Source organism: Pagrus major, chromosome 13 (assembly GCF_040436345.1).
Source record: "Pagrus major chromosome 13, Pma_NU_1.0".
In the NCBI taxonomy this organism is placed as follows: domain Eukaryota; kingdom Metazoa; phylum Chordata; class Actinopteri; order Spariformes; family Sparidae; genus Pagrus; species Pagrus major.
Genome location: NC_133227.1, coordinates 21,518,896 through 21,542,088, shown reverse-complemented (window position 1 = coordinate 21,542,088; position 23,193 = coordinate 21,518,896). Strand labels below are relative to the sequence as shown.

Genomic DNA, 23,193 nt, shown 5'->3' with positions numbered 1-23,193 from the left:
TCCTTTCTTGCAGGTGTTCTGGCCAACCATTAGGCTTCCCGAGTGCAGCAAAAAGGGTAAAATCCCTCACTGGCCTTCCATTCGCAAGCATGGCCAGTTGTTTGAGGTGTAAAAAAAATCCCACCAAGCTTGGGGTGCCACTGCTGGGAATAGACCGCATGCAGCTTTAAAGCACAAATAATGAATTGACTGAAATGATGGCACAAGATGAAAGCAGTGAATATATATTTTAAATCCGTTAAATTCAGCTACTTTCATGTTTTCTCCCCATGTACTGTACAATATGTACAATGCAGCATATAATGTGACACGGTCCATGAAGGGCATCATCTTTATTCTTAAGACTTTAGAAGTGTTCTTGTGCTATAAATTGAAGAGCAGTTCAGATCTGCTTTGAGGTGCGGCTTCAACCCAGAGAGCGGCTGCGGAGCTGGGCGGCAGGCTGCCACCGTCTTAACCATCATCTTCAAACGCGCTATGATCTTGCTCTCTCAGTGCTGGTCTTCCAGCTGCTGCCAAGTTACACAGCTACAGAGGGGTTATAATTAGCTGGCTATACTGTCATCTGATCCACCAGCCAATCAACCAAGCAACCATACCATGGCAAGGCGAAGTTTCTCCTCCACTCCTCAGAGCGCTGAAATGCTGTGGATTTAGATTCAGCACTGATTGTGCCACGGCTTTTTCTTTGAAGTCCATTGTGGTGCTCATTTAATTTTAATGCCCCTGGAGTGTACAGCACGTATGAAAAACTGAAACAAATAGGACAGAGAGAGAAAAAGAGAGAGAATGTAGTGGGAGAGAGAATTTGAAAATCCTTATATTCTTAATTCATAATACATCATTGATCAAGGTCATCGCCTTCTAGCAAATAAATAGCTTGTTCCATAGCATTCACAAAAATGGAGAGCATTGGCAAGGACATTAAGTTACAGTACAGTGAGTTTACTGAATTTAATAACAGATTTAAATTCTTGATATTGTATGCTGATGCACTACCAATCAAGAGACTTTAGAAGAGAATTCCACCAGGCTTTTATCAGGACGCCTGCAGTGGGTGTATTGGCATGTATCATGTTGTCTCAGACACCGAGTTAAAAAATCTCAGCACAGCCACTTTATGTTCACTGGCATCTTGGAATAATATTTCCCTGGCGTCTGTTTGTGCAATTATGAAAGACATCCACTCTCCAGTTGGCTGTATGAAATAAGACACATTTGTATTTATTTATTAAAATTCTATTTATGCCGTGCCTGTAACTTTATGTGTGATTTAACTTATCATCCAGTCCAGGGATACATAATTTGTGCAGCACATTTTCAGCATACATAAATTCGATATTGCAAGCGTGCCAATGCAATTATAGTTGTAGTTACTCATAGATATGTCTGGCCAACAGCAACACTTAAAGGTGTTATTGATAACATTCAGCCACTAAATGTGGAAATTCCATCTCCTCCCTACCATTGCATTCATGTCACAACCCCGGTGTTGTACGAATCATCTGCCCCCTCAAATGGTTGCCAGTTTGTTGTAGCTAACGTTGCTAATGCTAGCTAGCCAACGTCACTACCATCACAATGTTAGCTAACTATTTTCTAACTTTAATTTTTTTATATAACTAATATTATTGGCTCACAAACCTTATTGGAAACTGGAACCAATCGTCAGAATTCTTACAAAGAGGTAATCAAAAGATTGTAACATTTCATTCTTTTTAATTTTATTCTGCACTTTTCTACAAGCTCTGTAGATGTATTATTTAAATTATTTCTACGTAAAAATGTTATCAATATGAGCTTTAATTGTTGAGAACTTGAGAACTAAGGGAGATAATGTATAAACCAGTGAGAGCATTTAGTGTGTTTGTATGCTACGGTTCGTTCATGCATGTTCAAGTGTGTATGGAGGACTCGGGCTGCAATGCACACTCGTGTTTGCCTGCGAGTGACATGGGAAATGGATGCAAACCTGCACTCACTCCCTGTGTTTATCTCTCACACTCACTTTAGTTCCCACATCAAGCCTCGAGGCCGTTTGAGTCCCTCCTCTCAGACATAAAACGTCCACTCATCCATAAACATACGCGTTAGATGGCAAAGTGTAGAAGCTGATCCAGGCTGACGTAGAGGATCTGACAGAGCATAGGCGTCCATTTGACACCAAGCTGTCCAGTTTCCTCAGTCATACTTTGTGTGACATCCATCTGTCCGTCTCGCTAAACCAGTGTAGGCAGGCTTCCACCACCGAGAGGTGTAATGCATGGTGGTGGACAGATGTAGGTGAAGGTGCACATGCACTAGTTTACCCAAAAGGAATCATCCTCAATTAAGAAAACCTTTAAAATGTAATAGTTTCCAATAACTGCAGCTTTAATTTTATGTTGTCTTGTGGTCTCTTTTGGGCTAAGAATTATGTTCTTTCCTCAACATCATCAAGTCAATATATTAATGAGTAATCTTCTACCTAAAAGTGTGTCTTTGTGGGAGTGCCAAGGCACCAGCACGTCTGTGAGGAAGAAAGTAACTGATTGGCTTTCAGCATGAGCCTGATGGATAGCATAGATGGATAGAAAAAAGGATGGATGGGATGTTGCAGAGGGCACAAAGGTGTTCCGGTAAATGGTTCAGGAGTTTGACCATAAATACAGACAAAGTGTGACTGACTCTCTGTTTGAAGATACAGTTGGGCCTGCGGGCTCTTATGTTGTCTCCTTGCAGAGAAAGGAAAACATCTGAGCCAGGGTTTGAGCTTTTATCAACCTAATTATTCACTATAAATGTAAAGAGACAGTACACTTATTTGGTTTCATTTTTGAGCCATTTTCAGGCAACATGAAATCTCCAACATCTTAATACTTGAGCCACAGGCTGCAACAACCAATTAAATAAACAAACACAAAATCACAAACACCAGAGACAATTACAACATCAATAATTGATTTATAAACATCCCTGAAATGAGGCAAACAATGTTATCTCAAGATTGGTTTTTACATTCGTCCTAATCAGTGCAGTGAAATATCAGCCTGACGTGTTAAAAAAACAACATGGCACAATTGACTTGAATGTTTTTCCTTGAAATATTAGCTTAATATTTAGCGTATTTTGTACCTTATTATATGATTACCAGCCAGCGACAGCATCGCCTGCTAATGTTTGTGAGTTTGTGAGGCGAGTTCGAAGATGGGTGTCGTCCGAGCAAGGGGGCCATTATTATGGGGTTGCGCCCTCATGCTTTACGTCATGAGAGTTTGAAGATAGGTCCGGACCAACCCATGAATACTGAGTACTTACATGTATGTAATAATGTTGTAATGAGTACTGAGTACTCATGGGTCAGACGGATGTTGCTGCTGGTGTGAATCCCCTGCATCATGGTCTCTGGTTTACTGCAGTTTGAAAAGGACTCTTTTTGAAGTGCTGGTTGTCAGGTTGTCTCCCCCTCTCCGCTATTGGATCTATTGTGATAAGAGTTTGTGAGTTTGCTTTGCCCATCTGTTTTTTTTTCTGTTATCAATTTCTGTTGGTTTAAATGGATCTGAAGACGTATTGTTTGTCTCATTTTAGGGACTCCCACTCCCACTCTTACTAGAAATTGCTTTTCCAATTGGTTGTTTCAGCCTGTTGCTGGAATATAAAGATGTTGTTGTTTCATGCTGTGAATGTGATGCCTGATAGAGATCCATGATTGCATTTCCAGTTAACTTATTGTGCAACGATTCAAAACTTTCTTTTGCATGATTTCATCCGGCACACACGTCTTTCAGGTGTGTAATCGTCGAAACTTGATATACCACTGGATTCCAGCTGAGCAGTGATATTTTCCAGCAGCTTTGTATTCACACATTCACAACAAGGAGATTGTTTCCTTTTCCACCTTCATTTCTGATGATGATGATGATACAGACAAAATTGTTGAACACTTTTTGTGCTTACCTCTAAAGTAGAATTTCCTCTGCTTCTTTGCAGTCAAACCGACAGTGATCCACACAGACATGTTTGTCAACAGCATCGGCCCAGTAAATGCCATCAACATGGTGAGTAACGCTGTAAAATGGTGTCAATATGTCATCATTGTTGTTGATAATCAGCCTGAAACTGCATGTATAACTAAATGAGAATATTTATACCCAGATTTTCGGTCAGCCTGCCTCCATCCTTAGAGAGGTGAGCGTATAATGATCCAGAGAGTACTTCTCTTCTCTGGAGCTGGCAGCGATTCAGTGATCTTGCTCGAGCACCCTTCAGCAGGGCAGATACTTGCTGTCATGAAGGATTGGTTGGTCCACCTAATCACTATGCTGCCCCACTGCCCTTGTAGTGTGGCAACACAATGCATGTGTCAATCAGCTGCTTAACTACCGTACTGGCCTTTGCACCGCAGTGGATAAATATACTCCATGTAATGCATCTGATTGAATGAAACGCCTCTTTTGAATCAGAAATTCTGATTAACCAGTTGTGTTGCTAGAATCACAGGCCAGATCTCACAGCAGCATATTTGCAAATGGCTGTGTGCACGTTGACAAATCCCAAGATGTTCTCGATCTGTTGTTGCCAAGAATTGCATCAGCTACAATCTGATGTGTCACCTGTTCAACTCTTTCGTTTGTTCAAATAAATATACCAATTTGTGATTTTTCTCGGCTCTGGTTCATAGACAAGGTTTTTTTCTTAGGCTTTTGATTATTTCTGTCTGTTGTTATGGTGAGAGTGACACCTTCAAATTGGGTTCTGGTTGCACTAGATATATGTGTGTTCACCAACTGTTATATTCTGTAAACATTTCTTCAATTAAATGTGCAAATGAAACCTTTTTTTCTTGGAATACTATTCAGGTCATCAATATTAGAACAATAAAATAAAACTGCAGTCGACTGAATCACAAGGTTTGTTTACAACAACTGGGTAGAAACCCCCTGCATTAGCTTACATACAATTTAGCGGCTTTTTATAATTATGTTATTTCAAAATAAATACATCTAATTCATCTTAAATACATGTTTGATGCTTTCAAATGTCTTGGCATTTCGTGGCACTGAATAATGTTGGGTTGGAGACATAATTTACCTGTTAAAGAAAATGACAGCTTGAGTTTAACCAGAGTTTGGCAGTTAGTCTGAGATGTCGTTGTTGCGTAGATACCAAAGGCGCTAACATAGCAACACAGTACATGAAGTAAGTACAACAGAAACGTCAGATAGGTCGACCAACATGTTTTAAGTATTTATCTCTACATGCTACAGTTACAGCTGAGAATGACAACAGAAACAAACAAGTTTTGCCAATTTCGCATATCTCCACAATGCAACTCAACTCAATTTCTACCGAGAAGTGACTGTGGTTTTGCAACGTCACTGTGATTTGGTCTGTATTAACCCAATAAAAGTTTCTGTCAGTAGCTGGATGGCTGTGGATTTGGTATTTTTTATCATTTTTTCTACTGTATGCATAAAATGTCTCTTTAGTGTGTAGAAAACTTGGGCTCTGTGGAACATCTGTATTGTGCTGGAAACCAGTCCTTAGTTTATGTTTTCAACCCCAACGGTAGCTACTGTTGCTCTTTGTTAGCGGCGTGGAGAGAGGCACTGGGATGAGCCACTGGAGACATGCATAAAGTCACATCATTTGGACTCTCGCGGAAAATCCGACCCGAGTCCTTCACAAAGAAATCCACTGTCCAGCAGCATAAAACAACTTGTCTAGGCAACCGACATTTTACAGTCTGCTCACAAAAAAGTGATTAATACATGTAGATTGCTGAAAAATGTTACATAGAGCCCCTTTTACCACTTTATTACTTTAATATGTAACAAGTTTGTTATGTCTGTGTAGGATTTGTTATGTTACTCTTACAACGATGCACATTAGTTTCAGCCAATATGAGTGGGAGAACTAGTTATTTGTACAGTATCAGCTTCCAAAAATCATACCAGTGTGTTCCTCTTAATTAAGGGAACTATTTTAGAGATGAAAGTGTTGGAAATAATAAGTAATTTCAGCTATCCAATTCAGGTAGAAAGACCCCTCCCAACGTGTTTGTTGTTGCATGAAAACTGGGGAATGGTAATAGAATATGTTTACTGTTGTGCCTCAGTGACGTCCAAAATAGGGCAGAACAGGTGATCTGATAGTGGAGAGGAACAAAACAGTTGTAAGAGAGAAAGAAGGATTAGAAAAACCTCCCATCACATCAGCGTTTGTTTCATGTGTCATTGTTTTCTGCTGCACACTCCCGCTGAGAACCCACTCCTATTGTCATTCTGCAGAGCAGTCTGCTCTGCATGGTGGTGGCGTTCCATTTCACTTAATCTTAGCTAAAACACCCACTCTCAATAACTACAGTCACAGTGAAGTTAGAAGAGAAGCGTTGATGGGATCAGTTAGAAAATGTTTGTGCTCACATTAGGGAGTCCGCCTGCTTGCATTTGTGTGTGTGTGTGTGGCGAGGGCATTCTGCTGACATGAAAGGTTGACTTTTTGCTTCACATTCATATGTAATGAAGCTGACTGGGCCAGTGCGTTCACACTGTAACATGACAAATATGGTGAGGTTTGTAGATTTTCTGAAGAGCATCTAAGCATGAACACAAACATGAATTTTTAATTATGCTTTAGGAATCTTTGAAAGTTGTAACTCGTGCGAGGGGATGGAACAAACAAACAGGAAGGTTTGAAGGAGAAAACAATCATAAATTGATGCTTTGTAGCCACAAGAGTCGTCGAGCTGAGCTGTTAGTTGCGTGCAGCTGTTTGAAATAAAAGAAGTGTGATTCTGTAAAAGATCCCAGAGTATATATAGGTTCAAAAAGATACAGAAGTTTATCCCACTCAGTAGGGCCCAGATGAAGATCCCAAGGCACTCAATTTTTCTCTCATCACTGGATTTGAACTGCCTGTCCTCTGTGGAAAAAAAGGATGCTGAAAGATGGGAGTGTTGCCTGGTGAAAATGTTATTTTTCAAATCTCGTTTAGGACTCTTTGGCATGGATTTAGGCTTTATTGTTGGGCTAAGCTTTGTCAGGAAGTTAATGCCTCTATGCCCTCTTGCACACAAATCCCCAGATTTTTTTTATTCTCTCCTGCTGTACTTCACTTTGAACCTCAGGGCTCAACCATTCCAAATAACAAAATAAATAAAGACTGATAGCTCCCTCTCACTCACTGCCGCTCCTTTCCCTCTCACATCTCACCTCTGTGCTTAGCTCTTCAACTCTGCCAGTGCCTCCGTCGCCTATGTTTTCATCCCTTATATTTATGTTCTAATGCGGCTCTCACAGGGACTGAATAGGAGGCAGAGAGTTTTGTCAGGCTCAGGACAAATTGCTGCCAAGGCAGCAGGTTATGAGGTTAGATAATACTTGAGCCAAACAAGGGAAATTATTAATTGCCCCGTTGAACATTTAATTTTCAGGTTGAGGGCGTCAAGATGGTCTTTTTCAACAACGCTCTTTAGTAGGGACAAAAGGACTCCTTGGCCTGAATAGGCACCATCTTGTCTGAGGAATATGCCCGTAAATGTGTTCCAGTATTAAGTTTCCACTGGCATAGAAAAGTTCCCCTCAGACAGAGGAAACAGAGGAGTGCTTTCCAGCCCGCTCTTGGATTTGATCTCATCGGATCTCTCAGTTAAAAGCTACATGTTGGTGACAGCGCCGGCTGCAAACAATACTGTTTGCAGGGTTTTCCTGACAAACAGAGACTTCTATCTTGCGTGTTACATAAAGCATGTTCAGCTTTTGAAGTTGGCATAACAATTGTGGTGAGACAATGTTTTATCTGTCTTCAGGAATACACCATCGATATCTTTTTCGCTCAGACCTGGTACGACAGAAGGTTAAAATTCAACAGCACGATGAAGGTTTTGCGCCTCAACAGCAACATGGTGGGGAAGATCTGGATCCCGGACACGTTCTTCCGCAACTCGAAGAAGGCCGACGCCCACTGGATCACCACGCCCAATCGTATGCTTCGAATCTGGAATGATGGCCGAATACTCTACACCCTCAGGTAAAACGTCAGGGATGCCTGTGATGAAATATTAGTAATAGAACTGATTTGGGTATTCAATCATTCAATTTTAAGTAATTATTATCCCTTTTAGCATCCTGTTTTTCTGTTAGTGTGTCTAGACAAACATAAAAAGGTGCATTTGAATACAGATTCAATGGGAAAAAATGATTTACATGAACAATTCGAGCACTTTCAGCTGAATAAAGCAGAAAACAATAAATTAAAGTGAAAATGCAAATTAACTAGCCTCATCTCAACAATTTGAGCATCTATGGTGAACATATGTGCAGCATGTGTATTAATATTATCAATTTGTTGACACGAAGGTGCTTCCTACTCTTCTCGGAATCCACCTCGAGCAGAGTGTACTCGAAGCACCCAACAATTTACGGCCTCTCTGCATAAATGATTCATGGTACTGATTATCCTGAACAGGCCCTGGGCACTTTTAAATTTCAGCATTTTAAATTTGACATTAATTAGCGTGCAGAAACTCTGTCGTACTGCATGAGACAGGAAGTTGTTAGTGACAAGGAAACACTGGGACTACATAGCCCTAAACTGATGCTTTTCGGCCCTTTTGCAAAAGAGGCATTTTTTAAAATTTTACTAATGTATTTCTTTTACTGAATTTGAGTTTCTGAAATGCCTGGGAAGATTATTTGAAATTGAGAATGATATAAATATTATACTAATTGTAAATATTGCTGTATTGTCTAATGGCCCATTCTTGCCTTGAGCTTGAGATTGGACAAATATAGTAACAAGGAAGCTCTGATGGTTTGTGCCTTTTAGCCCCCCCAGTCACGGCTCAGTAACAACATGGCTGCATACTGTTAGTGCATGTCAAACCAAGGAACTTACACAAAATGTGTAAAACAGGAGGATCGAGTAAGAGGAAATATCAATTACGCTTATTACCATGTTTTGCATGCCATCATAAATACAGCGGACGCTTATGCTGACACCACAATATATCATCAGTGATAATAAGAGAGAAAGTGAACTCTTCTGGACTCAATCAAGCCGTGATGGATGTTCCGTTATGCAGAACACTACCCCATCCACTTCATTAATTTGTTAAGGAACTCTGAATTTAACCAGTGGTTAATTAGGATGACCGCTGTGATTGGGAGGACAATGATACATGACAATAGCGAGTGCATGGATGGGTAAAGTCATTTAAGGTCATTCTCTCATTAAGGGGAAGTTTAATGACTTTGCCTTCAAACTTCCTCGAGTGTGAAAAGGAGAGACGGGTGTGTTGCTGTGAAAAACATCAATTTAGTTCAGTGGAATTTTAATTAATATTTCCTTGTGTTAATATAGATAAGGTTAGGGGTTTAATTCTGACTTCAACAACACACTAATAGACTGTAGGCTGTAATAGACTGGTATGCCATTTCAGATCTATACTTACACATTTTCCAATACACATTTTTTTAATGTAGAAACTGAGTTGGTGGATCCAAGTTTAAATTTTTGTGTCTCTGCAGGTTGACCATCGATGCCGAGTGCCAGCTTAAACTGAACAACTTCCCAATGGATGAGCACTCATGTCCCCTGGAGTTTTCAAGCTGTAAGTTTGGCCATATGCTGATACCCAACTGTTTTACCCCGCCCTCTCTTCCTCTGTTTCATCTAAAACACACACACACACACGCACAGTGGCCATGATAACAAAGACATCATTTGAGGAATATTCATGCAACAGGCCAAATGGAGGAGGACTCAAGCTGCTGTAATCCCCTGAAAAACAATCCAGTTTATGCACATAAAGTATGTATAGCCAAATCACTAGAATAAATGTTAGCTAAGTATGTTTCTGCAAAACCACAGATAAGCTCAAGCTGTATGTTCCTTTATGTTGCAACTTGCTCTGGTTAGGTTTAGGCACAAAAAACACTTGGTTATGGTTAGGAAAACCTCATGATTTGGCTTAAAATACCTGTTTTGGAGATGGGCCGATTTCCTGTGGAAAATATCCAGTTTTGATTGCCAAAAACACGGCTGGATGTGCCCCGAGGTCTCCTTAAGAACACCCGGTTCTGTCAGCACAAACACGGTTGGAGATGGCCCGACTTCCTGTGAAAAATGGCTGGTTTTGGTGACAAAAAACATGGCTGGAGATGTCCCCAGGTCTAAAAACACCCAGAAACATTAACTACTAACGTCATATCATGGCAGCTGGGTTGGTATATATGCGTGTGCAGGATATTGGGCTCTCTTTGCTAGCTAAAATACTATCTGAGCCTTTAAAGAGCCCTGCACTAGATGAAACAATATGTATTTATTCGTTACAAAATGAGAGCTGTGAACAAAAACATTTATAAACCATTCATTCATTCACAGTATGCGCTGGCATTTCGGTAAAGAGATTTAATAATAGATGTCTCACTGGCAGCTCGACCAGAGGCAAAGCACTGATTGATTTCCCTGTACTTTGTCAATACTGCTCGAAAAGACATTTCAAAAAGTGACACGAGTCCAAATGAGTCATTCCCCCCCGTGTGAGGAGCAGATGGGGGGTAAGTTATGCTAATGAGGCCGCTATGGATCTACAGAGAGATGCACCATGGGATATTCTCTCGAGAGAACGCTTCCTAAATAGCTCCAGAGCAACAAGAAAGAGAAACTGGGGAGGGGGGGTGTAGCGGGGCCTAAAAATGGAACAGAAGCATTCATTTAAATTTGATGAAAGCCATGGATGTTTTCAGAACTTTGAAAACCGCTTGATGTACAGTACATGAGCTCAATCTCAGAGGCAGCAGGCGAAGTGGTGCATGCAGCAGTTTATCACGCGGTATATTTTCTCGACACGTGCCACAAAGCAACAGAGATTTGCAGATAACCTGCTTTGCGGTTGGTTTCGACTGTGGCCAGACAGGATCGGATCACATTTGTGTTACGCAGTGTGTTATTTCAGTTTGTTCAAAACTGCATGTTCATTTTAATATTTGAATTTTGACAACAACAGCACAGCTTGTTCCAAAGTTAATTCATGGCTTTGAGCTCCAGGAGCACTGTTGTTTTCGCTTCCCAAAAGGACACTGAATCAATCATCTGTCCTAGAAGCATTGCCAGTGAAGGAGCAGACTGCCTGCCTCTCTGACTGTAATGTGGCAAACGGGCCGATCCATCCATCCCCTGCTCCTCTCAGGGTCTGGCATTACCGAATGTCTGAGAGCACTTTAGTTATAAAGCCATTTAAGGTTTGCACTGAGGAAGCTTCACGTGCATTATTCAAGCCGCTCCCTCGTCGGCTGCACAGAGCTCATCTGACTGAAGACAGCACTCGACTGAAATCGAAAGAGAATCAGAATTTTGATATTAACACTTGTACGCAACCTGTCACAAGATATAAAGCCAGATTGAGGTTGATATTAGTTTGAAAGACGGTCAACTGGGCTTTCTTTTCTTTTCAAATTTGGACACTACACATAAATTCAATACTAACAACCATGATTTGATTATGAAAATGCATCTGTTAGTCTAAATGAATCAGTATCAGACACATTACAAGTTCTCCTGAGGTAATAACATTACTGAAATCCAACTAATAGCCATCCATGGATCAATTTGTAACATTTGCTTAAAAAAAGAAGTTTCCTCCCCACAGATGGACTGGATATCTTGTCAACATGTTGTGCAGGAGTCTGTTATATAATGGTTGTATCATGAAACGGTTTATGTGCAAGCTAGCTGACTTAGTGGGTATGGATTACTGTGAAATAAAACGGACTGTGTTCTATGGTTTGGTTTTATATTGAACGGTGTACCAACACATTGCTTTATATAGCAGGGAGCTTATCGAAGGAGTCATGTCTTAAGCTATTTCCTTACAGGGATGAATGTCAGTCTTTGAAAAGCATTCTCCTCTCCTCTTCTCTCCCCTCCTCTCCTCTTTTTACAAAGCTCATTTTAACTCTGTTCTTTCCTCTTCAGATGGCTACCCCAAGGAGGAGATTGTGTACAAGTGGAAGAGGAGCTCAGTTGAGGTTGGGGACATTCGCTCCTGGAGGCTCTACCAGTTCTCCTTTGTGGGCCTGAGAAACACCTCTGAGATTGTCAGGACTGTTTCTGGTAAGAAAACAAAATTGTTCTCTATTCTCTTTGCCAGCAAACCTCTTCTCTCTTACGTATTCAGTACAGGCTGACTGAATACACATGTTCTTCTCAGTGACATCCTGTTTGTGTCATTGGACGGTCGCGTGTGTGTCAGAAGTGATGTCTTGAACATGTCACGCCTGCAACAGAATTCCGTGGGTGCCGCACGACATGACATTCGTGTTGGCCGTGATGCATTTAAGCTGATGGAAACAGCAGCGTGCAGGCGGCATCACTCTAACGTGATGATATGATGGAGTTGCATATTTGAAAATACGAGAGGCACTATTACTATTATCAAGCAGAACCATGCATGCCAGTGACTCTAAAAGCGTTATAAAAGTAGATGTCTCTCACATCTTCTCAGTCTGATCCGTGAAAGAGTCACTCCTGATCTGTAGACTGATCTGTTAGTGAAACAGGAACATGACCCGTAATGTTTTTATCCACTTTCATTTCCCAGTGCCACAAGTAAAATTCTTAAGCATTACCTACTGTTTATATCACTTCCCCTGTGGGATGGAAAGACAGATTTTCAATAGAAAACAGAGGCAGAGTGGGATGACACATTTGGAGGAGCCGTGGATGTATTGTACAAAGATGGCATCCCACTCATTCATGCACACAAAAGTTTTTATATGGCTTGTCCTGTCTTTCCCACACACATGACTGACAGGAGAATCTTCGTAGCCTTCAATTATGTTCTGGACCTTATGGTTCAAATTATGATACTTTAGAGGGTAATTTTGTACATACTGTATGCAGTATTTTTTCCAAAGGATGCCTGTGGTGACAGTGGGGGGATGGAGAATCTGAGAATGAGACTCAAAAATCAACTATCTTCCTTCAGAATTTGCCTACATTACATTTCACTTCACATTTTTGATTTTTTTTCACCTGTAATTCTGTTGCCATAACAGCAGGCGAGCAGCCTGTGGAGGAGTCTTGTTGATAATTATGTAGCGAATCAACTGAACAACATCCCATCAACCAGGTGCACTTACAAGTTGTACAAAACAACAGCATATATAGGCCTACAATAAATAGGAGAGGTTGCATCACAATTAGTGTTTACAGGAGGGATGTAATACCACAGAGTGTTTCTCTCTCTCTGCCAAGCAAGTGTGATTGACCGTAGACGGGAGGGGAAGAGTTGATTGATTGCAGATGGTGTCGTTCTCTCAGACGGATATAAAAATAAAAGCATAAAATGCTAAAATGGGTGGTCAAATATACAGTCATTAATATACCAAGGCGGTGTGGGAGACACTGATAAGTAATGACTGAGGAATCTTTACATTCCCTCCCATCATTACGAATGTGTAATTAACTCTTTCTGAGCCAGGGTGCAACATGAGCGACAGTACACTTCGTGGCCGCTGCTCCAAAGGCTTGCAGATGCCTGTTAAATACTACTATAATCTATTACATGTCTATCTTCTATTCTGCTCCAATTTGTTTTCCATTGTATGGATAAAAGAATATAATCCACAATGAGGATTTGTTACACATGCCCTTTATTCGCAAAACCATTTTACTACCCTAATACCTGAGTGAACTGTCCTTCATGGCATGCTGTAACAAGGGTGGATGACTTTAAAGAATGTGGTGCCTATAAAATAACACAGAGGAAGAAATTGTGCATCACTCATACAGTATTTTCTATGATGTGCTGGCAGGATTCCATTCACAGTGATGCAGGAATATGAATGTTCGCTTGAGGAAAAACAGCTGCTTTCCCCAGGCAATGTTGATGTTTTTAGAGAAGGGTCAAAACTGTGTTTGCTTGCATATGCTTATGTTTGTTTATGTTTATATTCATGAGAGGTCGGTAAGTAATGTATGTAATGTTCTGCGAGGAGGAAGTGTTTGTATTCTTTACGCTTGTCTGTGGTGTGAACGAAAGAAAGCCTGCCGCAGAGATTAACTCTGGCCAGAGGAAAGTTCATACTCATTAGATCAGCTGCATTATCTAATGGAAGCGACTGAAGATTTAATTTAAGGGTCCGTTATATATGTACAAGTAAAAGATCCCCTCGTAAGTGCTGCTGTTTAATTGCTTGGAAAGAAATACAGCCACTTCAGTATTTATTTGCCAGAACTTTAATTTTAGAAATGATCATTGAAGAAAAGCTGTCACGTGTTTCCCCATTAACACACACATAAATGGCAATCTTTTCGTTTCAAGCTTCAACTCAATCTCCTTTTTATGAGATATTCAATTCATCCTAGTCTCTCTGTTATGTGTGTATTGATCAGTGGGGATGTATGTTTTTTGGCTGTACTCCACCGGTATACAATATATTGTTGGCTGGGCTGCTCCAGAAAGTAAAGTTATTGTATCAGACGTGTGAAAGTAGGGTCATTATTCGTCCTATCATTTGCAGCCTAGTATGTCTTAGTCGTTTAGTGTACTGCCTCCCTTTCAAAATAAAAGCCCAGGCTGTCTTGTGAGAAGCATACACTGCAGCTATAGCCAAATGTAAAGGGAAATATACAGTTTTTAATGTTTTTCTGAACGTGTGTGTGAGTTTCCTGTTGCTTACTTCAAATGGATATACTGCCAGTTGGTAGCAGTGGAACAAAATGAACAGTGCTTTCCTAAGATGAACAGTTCAGTTGTGTTTGGAGTGTTTGCTGAGGGTGTAATAGCTGCTATCCCTGTTAGGTAACCCACTGCTTTATAATGGTGACAAACAAAACTGTGACAGAGCACCGTGAGTCATCAGAAACACAGAAAACCCGGTTTAAAAATGTCAGATCATGATACAATTTTGATGTAGTTACATAAATTAAAAACAATATGTTGGCCTCAGTTGTTCTCAGTGGCAGTCAACAAACCCAGCTCTAACTGAAAGATGCAGATGTACTCTGCAGTTCAACAGGGTGTCACTCAGAGGTCATGTTCACACACACCCATCTAGACACAGGGAGGTAGAGGGAGTGTGTTGGTGTGAATGGTACATGTGCATCAGCAAGATCAAATGCTCCAACTGCCGTGTGCTGCAAGATGATTAAAAAAAAAACTTGCATGTAAATTTTCTTTTCTGTTTTAATCAAAACATTTTTCAAGTGACAACATGAAAAGGCAATCTGCGTAGGAGGATGAGCTGTAGTGGAGAATGTGCAGCGTCCTCTGACTCGCTCCCTCTCTCTGATCTGGTTTGTTATTTCCACAAACAGCCATCTGCTCGCTTGTCAGAGCAGAGAACCTTGACTATGGCTGAGAGACCTCTTGTCTCATTTTGCAGTCAGTTTGGGTATCTGACCTGCTTCAAGAATCATGAGCACAACATCTGTCTCAAAAAGCAGTCGGTTAGGGTCTTATAATTACCCAGTCTACTCAAGTGCTCACCATGCTGCGGGTAGTGCTGCTGAAAGGTGTGCTCGAAATGTGGCAATATTCCTCATTCTGCTGTGTCATTATTGACACCTAAATGCTAGACACTTGCATTTAATTTTGCTGCAGTGAATTCAATTAGAAATGTCATTAATTTGGCTTTTAAATTTAATTAATCATTCTTTTTAATTCCTACCTAATATATTAATGTATTTTATTGGTGTTTACAATTTATAATATCTACAGTAGTAGTAGTAGTATGCTAGCTTCCTTCCCTTACTCAAGTCATGTTATATGAATGTGTTGTAAATGTTGTTGTTGTTATACGTTGAGTGAGAGTGAAGCTTGAGTACAGCTGCTGTGTTGGCTACTGCATTTTCTAAAGGAGCAGGGATATGTTGACTATAGTACGGAGTAGGGGGACTGTTCTTCGATCAGAGTAGCTACAATTTCTCTATAAGAAAAAAAACAAACATTTTTGCAGCATTGCAGTTAGTGTATTGAGAATCTATCCTAGTTGAGAACCAAACTGTCCAATCCATTAGAAATTGTATACCTCCCTACTTATCTATTCCTTTCATCATGTTTTTGTCTGACAGCTAGCCATTGCAAAACTTGACATCAGACACATACATCTACACTGCTCGATACCTGCAATGAAAATGAGTCTTGGCAGAAAGGGATCGTGGCTTCATTTCAACAAGAAAGATGAGAAAGTGCTTGTTGTAATGTCTGTTAAACTATCATTTTAAGTACAGGTTAAAATCCGCAATATATTAAAGCACCTTTCTAAGCAACATGAGCTGAAATTCCATTGTTACACAGAACAGTCTGAAACGGCGGCAGTATCATTGAAACTGTTGAAATCTGTCACAAAAAATACTTGGTAGGTGATTGGATGGACTATCTGTCCATCACTCTCTATCATGAGCTAACTTTAAACACATTAACAGCAGGAGAGCACTATAAATCAATGTCTTACCGAAGCCAACAGCTAGAGGAGCGTGAACATCTTTTCCATTGAGAAAAGCCATCAGTGCGGCTCTTTGCTCTTCTTTCAATGAATTATACTTCCCAGCTCTGATAAATCTGATGCTTTATATCTAGGCTAGCCTACTGAGGAGCCGCCATTGTTGTTTTCAAACGAACAGTCACTCCTCTCGCTGTTTGTTCATCCACTAGCACGTAGCTTGATTTTTTGTCTTTGACAAAGAAAACCTAAAGACAAACAAATGCTGTCAAAATGTTGTCTCATTTTGTCTATTTTAGGTGACGACAGACAGACTGTTGAGGGTTTTTTTTTTTTTTTTACTGGAATCAATAAGACAATCGATAAAGAATTGGATCAATAAGCAGAATTTATATTGGCATTGGTATCAATACAATTTGACCAATTCCAATCCTTACTCGCTGTTCAAGCGGTACGCTGCATCACCATCGGTTACACTGAGCTGAGAAGGGGTCAGGTAAGGCAACAGAGGGACATTTAAATGGTAACCTGAGCAGACAGGCAGGCAGGTGAATGGGCCTGATCCAGACAATGATGACTGTAGCAAATAGTCAGAGGAAGAGATTCCCTCTCATTCTATGAGACAAGCCAACCTCTCCCAGGCTCAACTTGTCATAGTACGACTCTACAACCGCATTACTGCTGCTCATATTCTCTGAGTATCTTTTTTTTAAAAACACACGATGGTACAAAGTGATGCCTGATTAAAAAACAATTGAGTGATATTGTAATTAAAGGGGGCTGGGGCGGTAACATGCCATCTGCTGCTCTGCTGCAGTTGTGTTGTAGCTTTTTTTTTATAAAGCCTATGTCTGTTTTTATGCAGTTTCTCTTCCCTCCCTCAGCCAGTGTCCAAAGGCTTGGTCTCTTAACATGTCACTTCACATCAGGGCCGCCTGTACTGCCTGGAAGCCTATACCTGCATTTACAAACAAAGACACACACATTTGCATGCACGCACACAATCTCAGGCTTGAAAAAATGAATAGAAAAAACATCCACTGCTGCTTTTGACAAGCAAGGACCCTTGAAAGGACAACAGTGGACAGAAAAGAGAGAAGATGAAAGAGATAGAGGGGATTTACATGCAGCACAGCCAAGGCACGGTGTACTCAGTTAACACTGCTGTTAAGTTAACCTCAAAGTTGATGACTGGGTTAAGCTTGATGCTGGGAGCTGTGTTCTGACCCATCTGCCAGGCTGGAGTTCAGGGAGGAACGTCATAGTGCAGACAAGGACAGGCGGGAATGGAAGAGAGAGTGTGCGAAGAGAAAGCACAGGCAAAAGATAGAGAATGGTGAAATTACGAAATAAAATCCTAACTGTGTCTTTTCAGAGATGGAGAAAAAAAAAATCTTTATATCGCAGAAGCAATTCCTAAACTCATGGCTGTGCCCTATCATATGTTAGACCTTGTATCTTATAAAGAAATCCTTACTTGAACTGTAAACGTAATTCTTCAATCGACACTACCTGGATCTGTGTTTATAATGTACTGCAGGCTGCCTGTATCCATGAAAACTGCTTACTGACTTCACTTGTCACTGGCTTGCTAGGTTGAACCAGAAAAGACGGGTGTGCAATTTTAGCTTCAATGAGTCAGAGGCAATAATCGTGATGGTGGAGGAGAGGGTATTCTGTGTGCCCATTAATACGTGGTCTGTGAAATTTACAGGCTAAAGTCAGAGTTAGCTTCTCTACCAAGCTAATATTCGTGTTCCCCTCCCTTGCAGGCTCACATCAGTGTTAGCTTCTACAGCAGGCTAATATTGCTGTTACCCTGTACAGCAGGCTAACGTCAGCGTTACCTTCACCAGCAGGCTAACATCAGTGTGAGCTTCTCAGTTACGGTTTTTCAGTAGCATTTCAATCATAATATTTGAGTGTTGGTATTTCATATTTTCACTGTCACTGCCAGATAGACCTAACAGTTAGTTGCAGTTATTTTAAATTTAGGACAAGGTCTCCTTACCATCCTTACTGAGGGTTCCTAACTCAAACTCACCAGTTTGCATACAGCAACAGTTGTGTGGTTGCGTTAATACATTATAGATGCAAGGGTTTGATAGATAGTGAGGCAGTGAAAGAAGATACATTGTGATTTGTTTTATCAAGAAAAGGGTGATTAGTCATCTAGTCTAAAGCCACTCAATAGTGAAGCCAGGGTGGTGCAGTTACATTAACAATCAAATACTATGACAGGGGTCTCTCTGCAGCGTTAACCATCTTCCCAGCACATTAGTGGAATAAATGAGCCTAAAAAAGCATCGCTTAGATGGGCAAGAAGCTTTTTATTTCCGGTATAAAGGGTCGATGCCATTTGCTGTCTTTCTTTCTTGTTTTTCAACAAGCATCACTTTCCTCAGCAGTGAATTTACAGGATGGTTTCAACAGGACATGAGGTGGTTAATTTGCTTTTAGCTGAGCGCAAATGTACGCTACGTGCATCTGCCAGTGGTACATATCTGTGTGTGTTTGACAGTATTCAGAGTGCTTTGGTCTGCTTCCATGTCCATGAATTATTACATGTTCCTGTGTGTCCATTTGCTTGCATGCACATTTCAGTGTGTGCTCTCCACTGGATCTTTTTCTCTGTATTGAAAGCTATTCTTAGAGTGACCTTCCAAAAGCCATGGCGTGCAGCCCTGTTGTCTGTGTGCGCCCGCCTGTGTGATTCAGTTTGAGTGGAGAAAGCCCTGGGACACATCAGTGGCCCTCTCTCGGTTACGGAGCTCCACAGTTTGCAGATGATTCTTTGATGGGGCGAATCTGGAGGCATTGTGGTTGAGAGGAAGTGACCCGGCGAAGGAAACAGTCAACGAAACAAACACACAAACGCCCATGCACGCTGTGTATATATAAACACACTCATGCTAAGCACAGTCACTCTCTGACAAGCCAAAGGATTCCCCTTATAGCATGGCAGAGTGCAACGTTGTTCTATCTTTAGGCCTTTGGTGCTGCGAACAGGGACCTAGACCATAATTTAATCCTTAACAACACTCCTACACACTCTCGCACACAACTAGAATAGATGCAGCTATGCTGCAACAAAATAATGGAAGGTGAAGAATCACATCAGAATGAGGCCTGAAGATGGAGTCCTCAGGAAGTTATTTTATGCCACAGTCATTCAATTGCCAAGAGTTGTTCCTCTATCCTTCCTTCTGATGTCAAATTTGGGCTCATATATCCTGAGTAGGGCTCTTTGTTAGGCTGTCATGGTGAAGGAATTTCCCCTGCGGTGATTTAGGGTGGCTCAACAGAGCGGTATGTGTTATTAGTGCCAATTTTCCTGTTTTTGCCAATTACTTTGTAAAGGGGACAGCAGGATAATGTTTCATCTTAGTACAATCTTTCATTCTCAGTACCTACTTGTCACCTGCACTCTCTTTTTCCTGCTTTCTTCTGAGTCTGCCGGTGAACTGCGGGATGCAAACGCCACAGCTGTGGCGAATTGGGATAATTAGCGGACCAGTCGGCTGTCTACAAAGAGTGAGGGGGGGTTCGGGAGTTCTAGAGCGAGTGATGTGAGGGCTGCGTGACTCTCTCCTGTGTAGTATTGTAATCCTGGGCAAATTTCCAATCTAATTGTGGGACACTGGTGTGCTTGTGATGTTGTGAATTGGGCGACATTAAGTAACAGAGAGAGTCCTCCTGCGTTTTAGACAGCGCTTCTGCAGAGTCGAGTCTCTACAGCTTCGCCGATCTGGGACATTTTTTATTTTTATTTGCATGACTTGATTTGCATTAACGTCACATGTGTTTGCAGCAGTTGCTTGGTATCCTCCGCTGATAACGTCACCATATTTCATTTTTTTAGGATATAGTGACAACCCTAGTTCTACGTGGAAGAAAATCATTGCCGTTGGTAACATTTCAGTTTTGTTTAAAGAACATGTCATGATTAGTTTGGTTTCATCAAGGTGTTGTTGTGTTCTGCCAAACAGAAAAGCTGTTCCCCTGAGCAAATCCACTTAAAAGAAAGGTACGACGGACCTGTGCAATATTGTCTTGGCGTCAGGAGGTTTGAAATCCCTCAGTGGTGTGGTGGTAACGGTCACATACCAGAGGGGTTCAAAAGCAGGAATCCAAAGCAAATTAAAGGGAAAATGTCATCAGATTCCTTTAGAGAAAAAAAAAAAAAGGATCCCACCGAGACAAGGATGCTTGTCACTTCCTGCCTGGTTTAATCAAGAAAAGATGGAGGGAGACAAAAAGCAATAAAAACCAAAATGCCAATAGTTTTTTTTTTTTATTGTTACAGAGACATTGCATCCCTGATCAAATAAAACACCTGTAAAAGCTCGAGCATATTGTGTGAAAATTATTCCAGTCTCCAATGCATAAATTTGTCTTGATGAGTAACTATTTCATCGTCAGAATAATTCACAAAAATGTGAAAAAGGAGATGCAATAGGAGATTGGGGAGTTTGCAGATACATACAGAGCAGGAAAATGTTCAAATATTACTTTATGGATGTACTGTAGGTTGATGAAGTAGTACAACGTATTAAATTCACATGCAGTGAAGAGTAGAGGTGAAACCGCCAGTCTTAATGTGTTGTTAGAAAAAAAGTGGGTATAATTTAAGACATTTGTCGACAAAATTGAAATACTACACAGTTGGTGCACTAGAGGTCATCCACGACTATATGCCGTATATGAAAACAGTCATTTAATCACAGTAATGATACCTTGCAGCTTTCTTTCAGGTGACGATCGCTCCGTCTTTGCGAAGGGGAAAAAGGTTAAGGAGCGCTGAAACAATGCATTAGCCGTGGTTGCTCTGTTGCTATAATAGCTGCTGTCTCTAATCTCTCCCTCCCTTCGCCCCCCTCCCCCCTCTTTTCTCTCTGTGTGCGTTCTCCCTCTTGCTTCTGGGTGATAGTTGTGATGGGCAGGAGTGGGAGGAAAAATGCTCTGACTCAGCCAGAATCCTCCTTTTGTGAAGTTAAATACCAATTTACACTCCTCCCTATCCCCTCTCTCCCATCCTCCACACGCACTTCCTAACCCGCCCCATACGCTAGCAGTATTCACATTTACAAGTGTCTGCGCCATACAACCCAGACACCCCACCGCTTCCTCTGCTTCCATGCTCACTCTCGCAAAAGAGATGATTTTTTTTTTTTCGTTTTGCGCCCGGTGTATTCCTGTGTCCTACTTTTTGCGGCTATCCTCCCCCCCACTTGCTCGTTCTCTCTTTCTCTCCCTCTGCCTTCCTCAGTTGACAGTCTAATAAGGCAGTAATTAAAACCTGAAAACAGGGAGTGGTGATGGGCCATAGGAGAAGAGATTGCTTTGGGAAAATAAGGCTCTTGTATTCCTCCCCATCGACCACCACCTGCATATAAAAGAGCGCCTGCGGTGCATGGCAGAAGAGCAAAAACTTAGAGGAATAGATTTTTTTGTGTGTGTGGTATGTTAGATTGTCAGTCCTTTCAGTGTTCAGTGGTGTTTGTTCTTTTTTTGGAGGACAGACCATGAAGCACACAGGAATATGGATTGAAGACAGTGGGGGAAGGTTGAGAAATAGAATCAAAGGCTGCCCATTGCTCCACTCCTGTAACTTCCTGATGTCGGAGGCTCTTCTACCCTAATATGTAAATACAGATGCCCGCATAATGTATATGTTTTCATCCGCTTTAATGACACCAAACCTCTCCACAGCACAACTGCAGTTGCAACATGAGTTTCAGGGCTCTGAATAAACTAGGACACTGGAATACATTGACTACAAAATTAAAGTCATCTAATTTGCAAGGGGGAGAAAGACGAGGAAAGCAAGTGGACGTAAATAAGTGAGGGTGTTGTTAGTTCCTGTTTTTCGGTGAAGATGCCGCTAGGCAAAGATGGAGGTCATGGGGCGGAGAGATGCAAGGATTGAAGAAAAGGAAGAGAGGGAAGAAAAAAAAGAAGAGTATGTTCAGCCAAAATCAAAACAGGTCAAAGCTGTCAGAGATGCCGTTTTTGGAGGTTTGTGTTCTTCTTGACTTCTGCTGGTGCAGCCCTACTTCTGAAACATCATTCTCACTATAATAGTATGAGGCACTCGAAGGTCGTTGATGGGGTTAGTCTTAGATTTTGACAAAGTCCTTTGCCTGAAGGTGCAGGAACGGAGATAGTCACAACTGATTTACTGCCACTGTTATTGCTTATCATGCTACTGCTACTTCTGCTACCTACTTTTATTAGGATATATTAGGTTGTTTTATTTTTAGTAAAACATTACGTTTTTCATTGTTTTATGTAGGACAGGCAATGTGAATTTATCACATTTGGGCTTTGGGAAATGGTATTTGTATTTTTTGAACTTTTACCAACATAACCATTAATTGACAAAATAACGAGATTAATTGGTAATGTAAATGATTGCTGTCCTTTTCGTGTACTCAAAACACACCAATGGTGAATTAAGTCGAGATACCACAATATTAAGCCATACAAAAACAAGTCTCAACATTTTTTTCTTATATTATAAATACTGCCTACCACTAACATTTTAGTCCCATCTTGTCTCATCAACTCACATTTTGTTATAGTTTTTATAATAATAAGTATGAATAATATTACTTAAGATCTGTTTTTATCTTGTCAGTGTAAATAATATTTTATGCAACATTGAAATATAGTTCAATGTTGTAGCAGGTCAAGCTTTTTTATGTAAAAGGGTATTTTGCAAATTGGAACAGTAGGGCAAATTTTTTGTGCAGAAGGG

General features: G+C 40.8%; 1 protein-coding gene across 1 annotated transcript in view; it reads left to right on the top strand.

The window, feature by feature from the left end:
* gabrg2 (gamma-aminobutyric acid type A receptor subunit gamma2) overlaps positions 1–23,193 on the top strand; it is a 55,508-nt gene that overhangs the window by 14,103 nt on the left and 18,212 nt on the right. The window contains exons 3-6 of the mRNA XM_073479431.1: positions 3,973–4,040; positions 7,793–8,013; positions 9,513–9,595; positions 11,962–12,099. Of these exons, the coding sequence (XP_073335532.1) occupies positions 3,973–4,040; positions 7,793–8,013; positions 9,513–9,595; positions 11,962–12,099 (510 nt within the window). The remainder of the gene's footprint in view (positions 1–3,972; positions 4,041–7,792; positions 8,014–9,512; positions 9,596–11,961; positions 12,100–23,193) is intronic.